General features: G+C 54.1%; 1 protein-coding gene across 2 annotated transcripts in view; it reads right to left on the bottom strand.

Annotated features, from left to right (window-relative positions):
• SFXN5 (sideroflexin 5) overlaps positions 1-11,503 on the bottom strand; it is a 93,718-nt gene that overhangs the window by 17,587 nt on the left and 64,628 nt on the right. For both annotated transcript variants that reach the window (XM_063401241.1, XM_063401243.1), the window contains exons 12-13: positions 9,179-9,264; positions 55-172 (exon numbers count right to left, since the gene is read on the bottom strand). In XM_063401241.1, coding sequence (XP_063257311.1) covers positions 55-172; positions 9,179-9,264 — 204 coding nt within the window. The remainder of the gene's footprint in view (positions 1-54; positions 173-9,178; positions 9,265-11,503) is intronic.

Here is an 11,503-nt window from a genome sequence, read left to right as displayed (position 1 = left end):
GAGGGCCCAGGGGCCGTGGCTGGTGGCCCCCGAGAGCCCCGGACACGCACTGACCTCGGACATCTGCGGGAAGAGGCTGATGGCCAGGGGCAGCGCCAGGCCAAAGGCAGCGAGGCACACGAGGCTTTGCACCGGGAGCAGCATCCGCGGCCGGGACCTCAGCAGAGAAGTCCTGCAAGGGAAAGGCTGGGTTAGAGCGTGCCAGGGACAGCCCTGCACGGCCACTGTGCCCACCTGGGCTCTCCTCGCGGCGTCGGGCCCTTCAGAGAACCTGCGGTGGGTTGGCTTGGAAAGAACCTTAGGGGTGGTGCAATTCCTGCTCCTGCCGTGGCAGGGACCCTCCCAGCACCCCAGGGTCCTCTGGGCCTGTCCAGCCCAGCCTGGGACACTGCCAGGGGTGGACACCTCCTCCTGAGGCCATCACCAGCCTGCCCCACACACACAGCCCCGGTTCCAGCCCCCCACACCAGGTGAGGCAGGCGAGGGGACCCCAGGGGGACACCTGCACCAAGGGGCAGCCCATGCCCCGTGGGCAGAAGGGAATCAGGTCCTGGAGAGGCACTGGGAGCTCTGGGAGCTTGGGAAAAGGCACTGGGAAAGGCACAAACAGCTTCAAAAATGGGTAATAAAGCCACAGAGTTGGCAATCCCTTAATTTGTTAAAATCCAATCTGCAGTGGGTGACAAGGATGTTTCAATGCTTGCTGTTCCCAGGGGATGTTTATGAGTTCAAGCAAACACCTGAAGATCCCTGCAAGGTCAGGTTCTGCTAATGACCCAAAAGTGACCCTCTGATGGAATTAACAATGGAAAACTGGGACAGGATTTGGCTGGTAGAAACTGGTATATTAAATATATTCCAGGATACGGGGCCTCAGTTTACCAGTGCTAAAGGGGAAAATATCACTTGTGAAGGATTTATTCCAGAGCCATTTACAAAAAGGATCCCTATAATTCAGCTGAAAAAAATGGGAATACAAACCAACAACTGGGCTGGGAGTTTTGTTGGAATGTTCAGTGTGTACGAGCAGTGTGGAGAGGGAGTGGATTTGCTGCTGGGCTGTTTAGGACACAGGGAGAGGCTGGAGGAGGTTTAGGTTGGGTTTCAGAGAAAGGTCCATCCCCAGAGGGTGCTGGCACTGCCCAGGCTCCCCAGGGAATGGACACATTCCCAACCCTGCCAGAGCTCCAGGAGCCTTGGGCAGGCTGCCAGGGGTGCCCAGGGTGGGGTTGTTGGGGGTCTGGGCAGGGCCTGGGGTGGATGGATGATCCCTGTGGATCCAGCTCAGGATATTCCATGATCTCCTTCCCTCTGGAGCGGTCACAGGAGATCTCCTTGGCCAGGGAAGGCACAAGAGATGACACCAAGCCCTGAGCACCCGTCCCTGTGGTGACATCACTGGGATTAAAGCACTCCTAAACCAAAGTGCCCTGCTCCTGTCCTGTCCCTGCCCTGCCCTGCACGGGGCTGCAGCCAGGCTGGATCCCAGGGTCACCTCAGCCCCTTGCCACACGTCTGGTGCCAGCCCCGAACGCGCCGGGGGGATCTGAAGAGAAGGGATTCACCCCTGCCTGTGTGTGGGGCAGGACCAGGCACACCCAGCCCCCTCGGCCTCGCTGAGAGCTGCCTTCATCCCCAGGAGCCTGGGGAGCGTGGGGAGAGCAGACACCAGAGTTTAGCTCCTCCAGGAGCTCAGCTCCTCGCTAATAAGCTCTGGAGACGGAGTTGATCCTATCAATGTGTGCTGTGAAAGTCAAGCTTCTGTTCTCCAATATTGAGCTGCTCTGCGCTGCACAGAGCACGGCTGCACCTCACATCCCTCAGAGGAGCCTGCAAGGCTTCGCCCCAGCAGGAAAAGTCCTGTCCTAGCAGGAAAGGTGACCTGTCCCAGCAGGAAAGGTGACCTGTCCCAGTAGGAGAGCAGGTGACCTGCTGCACACCCTTTAACTCCTGCCCTGTTCCAGTCCTGGCTGAGCTGTGATTACCCCTGGGATGCACAGGGGCAGCTCCTGGAGCTGGTTTTCCTCCTGCTGGAGCTGCTGTGATCCGGGAGAGCCCTCGCTGGGATGACCCCAGGAGCAGCAGCTCCCCGGGGCTCAGTTTAGAGCCAAGGCATGGCTGCTGACACCACCCCTGACATCTTAATTTGGAACTGCACCCTCTGTAATTACTGCCCTGTCGGGGACCTTATAATCACCCAAGGAAAACCTCAACCAATTTAAAACGATCCCGGGTCCAGCCCCAGGTGTGACTTCCAGGGGTGCTTCCAGCCCAGGCCAGTTCAAATTACAAGGGCCGACCTCCTAATTAGGAAGAGTTATGGCTTGATTTAAAAAGGAGAGCAGACTAATTAACACATGTAGTGTAATGTCTTAATTGGGATTCAGCTTGGAGAATTTGTGTGGTTCAGAATAAATGACTCATAATTAGCCGAGAGGTCCGGTTTTCTCCTGTCCCTGGGATCCCTGCTCCCGACACGGAGCTCGGGAGGATGGGGAGTTAAATATTGCATTTTGTGAGCTGTCAGCTGCAGTGCAAATCCCTCTTTTCACCCATTAACCCCCCGTTGGAAGGGAGTGATGAGGAGCTTCCAAAGGCTTTCACTGCAGAGGATCAGCACGGATTGAAAATAAATAAAATTAATATCCATTGGCGAAGAGGGATTTGGTTGACACCACTGCCCTGCCAAAGGGTTGGGTCAGGGAACAGAGAGGTCTGGATGTTCAGAGCCCTCTGACAGCCCAACTCTGGCATCTTCTGGAGCCTAAAAAACCCCAGGGTGAGTAAGGTTGGGAGGGAGGTCACCCTGTCCATCCTCCCTGCTCAAGCAGAGCACAGAATTCAGGACTGTGTCCAGATGGATTTTGAGTATCTCAGAAGAGAGATGTTAAAAACTGAATGACTGAACATCTCAGGAAATGCTCAAAAAGCAGAGGAAGGAGCCTGATTTATTCACAAGAGCAAACCCCAGCCCACCATAACTGCAGAAATACTTGGGCTGTTCCACAGGAGAGCAGGAGCTTTGGAGACCTCACCCCATACACAGGACAGGAGCAGCCTTGGAATCAAACCCTGGCTCCAATTATCCAACAAGGAGATGGAAGGTTTGCACCAAGGGGTGTCACACTGGAAAGCTGCAGGAGGACACGAGAATCACGGAATCATGGAATGGCTGGGGTTGGAAGGGACCTTGAAGCCCCTCAGGGACAATTCCACTGTCCCAGGCTGCTCCAAGCTCTGTCCAGCCTGGCCTGGGACACTGCCAGAGATCCAGGGGCAGCCACAGCTGCTCTGGGCACCCTGTGCCAGGGCCTGCCCACAGGAATTCCTTCCCAAGATCTGATCCAAACCTGCCCTCCCTCAGCTTGAGACCATCCCCCCTTGTCCTTTCACTCCCTGCTCTTGGGAAAAGTCCCTCTCCAACCTTCCCCAAGCCTCTTTAACATGTTTATTTTATTGCCCCCAATTTTATAACACATTTTTATTCTGTCTCACTGGCACAGCTGATCCACCTTTCTCCCCTGACCTTCGGATGCCGAAGAACAGGGAATTTTGCAACACCTCCCTCCTCCTCTTTCTCTTTTTCTTCAAGCTTTGTTCCTTTACCCCTTCAAACCCCCAACGCCCCTTCCTCCTGCAGTTTCCCCTTAGAGCCTTTGCTGAGGAGACTCTGGAGGAGGCAGGAGGGCTCTGGGAATGCTCAGCTGAGCGCTGGGGCTGCTCCGGAGGCAGCCGAGCCCGCGGCTCCCGTGTCCGTAGGTACCAACAGGCGCAGACAGTGCATCTGCTGCACAGACACACAGTGTTGGAGCTCTTGTAAATACACCTTCATTCAACTTTCATCGCAGCGTTCATTAGTGGTTTAAATTTTGCATAATTTGGCAGCTGCCTCTGGCGTTTTTCAGGAGGTGCTGTAATTTATTCCATATGGAAGTCAGGCGCTGCACTCCGAAGGAGTTATCGGGTGCACTGAACCAGGGCTGTATTTGTCGGGGAGGAGGTGTCAGATGCTAAACTAAACATGACAGGAGTGAACCCAAGCCTCCCAGCTGACAGATTCTGTGGGGTTTCTGTGGTGTTTGCTATCAACAGGTTCAGAGGCGGCGCAGACACCGCGAGACGCCGGCGCCGCCGCGGGGCACGGGGAGCGCTGGGCTGGAGCTCGGGGATCCTCGGGGATCCTGAGGGATCCTGAAGGATCCCAGACTCCTCAGGACACCCCTCTGATGTGCCAAGGGAGTTTGGGATCCCCAGATCCCCCGTTCTGCTGGGACCTCCCTGGTCTCTCTGCTCTGTTCCCCAGCTTTTCTCACTCGTTTCTGGTCATTTTGGGAAACCTGCACTCCACCAGCGACCAGCAGCTCTGCTGTCCCACCCAGCCGGGCCACCCCTGTCCCCACGCGCAGCCCCAGCCCCGGGGACACGGCACAGGCAGACCGAGGGGGGCTGGGGGCTCTTTGTGCTTGATTGACACCATTAAAGGAGCAGTTTCCGTGTTTACTCTGGGAACAGCCCCAGCAGTGGAAGGTGTCGCTGCTGGCAGCTGCTGAGTCCAAACAAACTTCGCTGCGGGCTGAGCTGGATGGGGCCCTTGGAGGAGAAGCACCTGGGAACAGCCTGCACTCCCTGGCGGGGGAATATCTCCAGGAGAAGTCCATGGACACAGGGGCAGGAGGGCCTCCTGCACTCCCTGATGGGGGAATATCTCCAGGAGAAGTCCATGGACACGGGGGCAGGAGGGCCTCCTGCACTCCCTGGCGGGGGAATATCTCCAGGAGAAGTCCATGGACACGGGGGCAGGAGGGCCTCCTGCACTCCCTGGCGGGGGAATATCTCCAGGAGAAGTCCATGGACACAGGGGCAGGAGGGCCTCCTGCACTCCCTGACAGGGGAATATCTCCAGGAGAAGTCCATGGACACGGGGGCAGGAGGGCCTCCTGCACTCCCTGATGGAGAAATATCTCCAGGAGAAATCCATGGACACGGGGGCCTCCTGCATTCCCTGACAGGGGAATATCTCCAGGAGAAATCCATGGACACGGGGGCCTCCTGCCTCACCCCAGCTCTGCAGTGGCAAACACGGTTCAGGCAGAGGAAAATGCCCACAAAGCACTGGCCAGCCCCCAGGAAAATCCACTTTTCCTGGTGCCACTGGTTTAGCTCAGCCAGAGCAGCTCTGCAGTGGTGATCCAGCCTGCGAGCATCCTGATTTTATGGGATTTATGGGAAAACAGCCCTGGGAAGTGCTGCATGAGGAGGATTTGGAGATGAAGAAGAGCAGAAACGCTCCTCTTCCATGGACACAGCCGTTCTGCTCCCATTTCTGACTCAGCTCTGCCCATTGCCAGCAGTTCCAGCTGTGTCCCTTCCACAGACACTGCCCAGCCAGCTCCAAGGCCTTCTCCAGTGCATCCTGACATTCCTGAGCTCTTGGAATCTTCTCAGCCCTGCTCTGTGCTTCAGACCCTCTGAAAGGTCCTCTCCGAGGGGCACAGAGGAGGCTGAAGATGAGGATGTAAGAAGAGCTCAGGTTCTCCACTCTCCACTCAGAGATGCCCCAAAGTGTCCCCAGCAGGCGCTGGTGATGGACTGAGCTTCTCCAACTCCTGGCCACGCCACAGGAGCCAAAAATTGGGGCTCTCCCACCACGGAGCTCCGAGTGAGGCTGTACTTGGAGCCTCACCAGCTGCAGGAGGGGCTGCAGCTCTGCAAGGAGCAGGGAGCTGCATGAGGCTGCTGGAGAAGCCTTGGAAGGCAGCAAAGGGCTCCATTCCCCAGATTTCATCATAACAAGCACACAAAGGATTCACGGCCGTGTCTGAATACAGGGAATGGAGGGAAGTGGGGGTGAAGAGCCCACTGTGGGTGCCATTGTCCCCATGTCCCCACACCTGTGTGACACAGAGGCACCAAAGGATTCCCACTGTCAGCCCCATGCCACGCAAGAGCCGCCCTCATCCCGCAGACACCGCCAAACCAATATTCCTGCGCACCGACGCTGCCAGCGCGGATATTATTTATAAAACTTCAATGAGAATACATCTGCACAAAATAACTGACACCGTGTTCCCTGCGTGGCATATGCAGGCTGAAAATAAACATTGATTCTATATGTTCACTGCTCCGACAGAGCGTCCAAGCAGCAGGAAATGCATGAAACATGGGGAAGAATGGGAGCGCGGCAGTGGGAGGGAACATGGAATTACTTGGAGAGCAGAGAAGGCGGCCCTGGGAGTTAAAATACACAGCAGGCAGAGAGACGAGAGGAGCCAAGAGAGCTGAAAAAAATGGCACAAGAGACGAGAGAGGCAGCTGGGGGAGTTAAAACATGCAGATGGAGAGATGGCTGGGAGAGAGGAAAGACCTGGATCCGAGCGGAGAGACGGCAACCGGGAACTGGCCACTTAAAATAAACTTTGGGAGCAGCGAGGTGCAGGCGAGGCAGGAGAATTTCCAGGATCTGGAAGCCTGCTGGGAGCACAGGCTGGGCCCTGGAGGGGTGGGAGTCCCACCCAGCTGAGGACCACCACCAGCCAGGACCCTGCACCTGGGGTCACCCCGGGCACAGGAACTGTCCCCTCCTTCCCATAGCCCAAATTCCAACTTCTTGGAGGAATCGCTCCCTTCCTTCCCTACAATCCAAAATGTAAATCCATTGGAGGAATTGTTCCCTTCCTTCCCCACAATCCCAAATGTAAATCCATTGGAGGAACTGTTCCCTTCCTTCCCCACAATCCAAAATGCAAATTAATTGGAGGAATTATTCCCTTCTTTCCCCACAATCCCAAATGCAAATTAATTGAAGAATTGTCCCCTCCCTCCCACAATCCAAATGTAAATCCATTGGAAGAATTGTTCCCTCCTTCCCACAATCCCAAATGTAAATCCAGTGGAGGAATTGCTCCCTTCCTTCCCTACAATCCCAAATTCAAATCCATTGGAAGAATCATCCCCTACTTCCCACAATCCCAAATCCATTGGAGGAATTGCTGCCCTCTTCCCCCACATTCCCAAATGCAAACCCACTGGAGGAACCATGCCCTCCTTGCCATATCCCAAATGCAAATCCCTGGGAGGATCCAGGCTGTGACTCCTGATCCCAGCTTTCCAGCCTCCAAATCATGAGTGAGTGCCACCTTCATCCTTCCCATTTAAGCCCCTGTAGGGATTCCTATAAATAAATGGATAATGCCTGCCTGGACCTCACCCCCATTAAAAACACCCTCCTCAAACTCAAATCCCACTGAATTTACAAAGTTACACTTTCCCCCAAATGCTCCAAAGGTTTTTTATCCCAAAATGAGCTTTCAGCTCTGACTGAGCCCTTTGGGAACCAGTTCTGAGATCTGTGAGTTGACTTCAGAGCCCTTTGGCACAGCCAGGGACACTCCCCGTGTCCCAGGGCACTCCAGAGGTGCCACCACCCCCAGCAGCATGGCCAGGCCACACCTCACCCCCATCCCCGCTGTTCTCACTCCCAGCCTTCCAGGAATCCAGGGATGTTTGATGGAAAATGAAGCAGGCACAAAGCTCTGGGGAGAATTCAGGCAGGCAAAGGCAGAGCCCGGATATTTTTATACCCACGGAGTTTCGTGGCAGTGAGAAGGAAAATTTTCTCTCACAAACGTGAATTAAAGCTCTCAATAAGTTAAAGTGGTGATTTTTTCTGAGGGCAATCTCCTGTAAGTTCACAGATAAAATCAGTTTGAGCAAGGCCTGCATTGAGCACCGGGGCATTCAGCAAAACCCATATCAATCCAAGGATTTATGATGCCCCCGAGGACAAAGAAATGATTTATTGGATTTATTTTGCTGCAAAGGATGGAGCAAATTTCACCCGCAGCTTTATTTTCCCCCCAGGTGCCAATCCAATTTTACTGTCAGGTTTATTTCAGCTTGGGGATGGCCCAGGATGGGCCCTCAGTGTGTCCTGATGGAGTCAATAATTTATTAATTTAAAGAGGAGTTTTCTACAAATTTCTCCCTTTTTTCTGCACATAAAGGATTTTATCTGTGGATACCGAGCAAAGGTCATTTGGAGCAATAAAATCATTTGTCCTGGATGTTAATTTTTTTTTGGGGTAGTTAAATGGGAACCAGTTAAACCAGTAGGAACACACAAAACCTCCTCAGTGCAAGGGCTCAGTTCCTACACACAGCTTGGAGTAAGCCCTGAGTAAATTACTCCAGAATAAGTTACTCCAGAGTCAGGAGCTCCAGAGTAAGGCATGGCCACTCCCAGGCACATTCCCAGCAGATCCTGCAGGTAAATCCTGGCTTGGGGACCGTGTGGGTGACAAAGGGACCTGGAGCAGGGAAGAGGCTGCAGAGGTTTAGTCCAGAAGGAGAATGAAATAAAAGTCAAATGTTTTGCACAAAATTAGGGAGGATGGAATTTACTCCTCACAGGAATTAGACAGTAATAAATAGAATTTAAGACTAAACAGAATTTAAGAATTTAAGACTAAATAGAATTTAAGAATTTGAGACTCTTCCTACCCGAACAATTCCATGATTCCGTGATAATCTCTGGCTGAACACCAGCCAAGCCCTTTTAATCTCTAATGTTTGCCAAGTGGAGAACTGACAATCACGGACAGTTTTCCACTGAATTCAGAGGGTTTTGTCTCACTCTGACCTTCCATGAGGGGTTATTCCAGCTGCTGGGGTGTCAGGGATGAGGTGAGATAATCACATCACTACAAACTTCAACAAGCCAGACATTGGTCCAGAATGATGGAACATGGAAATTTAATAAGCAAAAAAAATCTTTAGTGGATGAGATTTGAGGGAGGACCCTGTGGCTCTGCAGAACTCCTGACAGGAGGGGACAGCCGGGGTCAGGCTCTGCTCCCAGGGAACAGGGACAGGAGGAGAGGGAACAGCAGCAGGGAGGGTTTAGGTTGGATTTGGGGAAAATTCCTTCATGGAAAGGGTTGATAAGCACTGGAAGAGGCTGCCCAGGGCAGGGCTGAGTCCCCACCCCTGCAGGGATCTCAGGGCCCTGTGGATGTGGGGACACGGGGCAGCGGTGGCAGTGCTGGTTGGACTCTATGACCTTGCAGGACCTTTCCAACCTAAACCACTCCACAATTCCATAAAACACCAGTGCCCCACACCCCTGAGGACCTTCCCTCCCTTCCCCTGGGGAATTCCCCCTTCCCCTGAGCAGACTCACTTCTCCAGCACGGACATGATGATGGGAGGTAGAACCAGTATAGGCATGGGCAGGACCACTCTGGTCAGCGCTGTCTCCAGCAGAGCCTGCGGAGCAAAGACACAAACACATCCAGACATCCCAAAGAAAGGCCAGGATGGGCCTGCTGGCCTCGGGAATGGCTCTGCTGGGTCTCTGATGGGAGTGAGGGATCAGCAGGCACTGCCAGCCCTGCCAGGAGCTGTTTGCTCACAGCATCCGGGTCACAAACCCAGCAGAATAAACAGGGACACACCAGAGCTGCCCTGATCTCACCCGGGGTGACCCAAAGTGTCCAAACATCCCGGCACATTCCTACACAAACAGGCCAGGGCTGCCTGGAGGGGGAAAGGGAGGAGGGACAGCTGCCTGGAGAGCCTGGAGGGGAAATGCTGGAGGGGAGATGTTGTGGGGGAAATGCTGGAGGGGAAATGTGGTGGGGGAAATGTTGGAGGGGAAATGTGGTGGGGGAAATGTAGGGGAAATGTTGGAGGGGAAATGTAGGGGAAATGTTGCAGGGAAATGTTGGAGGGGAAATGTTGGAAGGGAAATGTGGAGGAAATGTTGGAGGTAAATGTTGGAGGGGAAATGTTGGAGGGGAAATGTGGGGGAAATGTTGGAGGGAAATACTGGAGGGAAATGTTGCAGGGAAAATGTTGGAGGGGAAGTGCTGGAGGGGAAATGTTGGAGGGGAAATTGGGGGAAATGTTGTGGAGGAAATGTTTTAGGGGAAATGTTGGAGGAGAAATTCTGTGGAGGATGTGCGGGGGAAATGAGGGGGAAATGCTGTAGGTGAAATGCTGTAAGGGAAACGTAGGGGAAATGTTGTAGGGGAGATGTTGTAGGGGAGTTGTTTAATGGGAAAGGTTGGAGGGGAAATGTTTTAGTGGAAAAGCTGTAGGGGAAATACCCCGCCACGGGCTGAGCAGCACTTTGAGCCCTTCCTCCCTGACTGAGTTTTGATTCCAGCTCCTGGGGGAATGCAGCTCCTCTCTGCTGCTGCAGGAATTGCTGTCAGTCCCTGCTGGGTTGTTCATTGCAGGGATTTGTGACACACGGGGCTCTCCTCTCCCGGGAAAACCCAACCATGGAGCCACAGCTGCGCCACCCCAACCCTTCCTTCCTGGCCAGACTCACCAGAAGGAGCAACCACAGCAGGATTTGGATTTATTGAGGCCCAGAGATCTGCCAGGGCCTGGAGGGGCTCCAGGAGAGCTGCAGAGGGACTGGGGACAAGGGATGGAGGGACAGGACACAGGGAATGGCTCCCACTGGGAAAGGGGAGATTGGGCTGGGATCTTGTGCAGGAGTTGCTGTCTGGGAGGGTGGGGAGGGGCTGGGCTGGAATTCCCAGCTTTGCTGTGGCTGCCCCTGGATCCCTGGCAGTGCCCATGGCCAGGTTGGATCCCTCTGGGACAGTGGGAGGTGTCCCTGCCATGGCAGGGGTGGCACTGGAGGGGATTTAAGGTCCCTTCCCATCCAAACATTCCATGATTTTATGTCACAGGGATATTGACATCACAACAAACCCTCACACTGGGACAGCTGTGTCACACTGAGGGTCTGCCACGTTTTACATGACAAAAGCCAGGATTAACCCATCCAGGAGGAAGTGCTGGGATTGGATGGCAGCTGAGCAGAAGTTCCCAGAACTCCCAAATTTTATGTTTAAGCTCCACCTACACCGCTCTCACAACAGCTTCACTTTTAATCTTTCATTTTCTCTTTCAGCCATCAGGATGGAGAGGAGAAAGTGGGTCCTGTAGCCAGTTAATGGAAGTGAGGAGAACTGGCTCCAAGCAGTGTCTCTGAGCCCTTGGGCAGATTGTTTTAATCCCCTGTTAACCAACAATACGGAGAGCAATTCGAGATCTCCCCGTTCCTGCCGAGGACTGCGGAGCTGTACATTAATTGCTGTCTCTGGAGTGCCTTGGACAGAAGGAGGGAGGGAAATGCCAAGCTTTATATTATTAACTCCTGTGCCTGGGCGTGTGCTCAGCACAGCTCCACATCTCAGCTGAGAGCCCACTTGGAAACAACAGCTCAGGGGGTGCAGGGGAGCCAGAACCGCGCCAGGGACGGGGAGGGAGCAGCTCCAGGCAGATGGCACAGGCTGGGGTACAGGGAAAGAACCAGCTGTGCACGGGGGCCAAACATCTGCCTGCCTGCCCAGCTCTGGGGCAGCTTTTAACCCAGGTTTGGCAGGAAAGGGCTGAAAAGCTGCTCAGCTCAGAGCCCGAGTCCTCCTCATTTGGGAAAAGGTGTGAGGGATCTTCCAAGGAATTCCTGAGGAGGCATCAGGCACAG

Source organism: Prinia subflava, chromosome 7 (assembly GCF_021018805.1).
Source record: "Prinia subflava isolate CZ2003 ecotype Zambia chromosome 7, Cam_Psub_1.2, whole genome shotgun sequence".
NCBI classification, from domain to species: Eukaryota; Metazoa; Chordata; class Aves; order Passeriformes; family Cisticolidae; genus Prinia; species Prinia subflava.
This window is presented reverse-complemented; position numbering and strand designations above follow the sequence as displayed.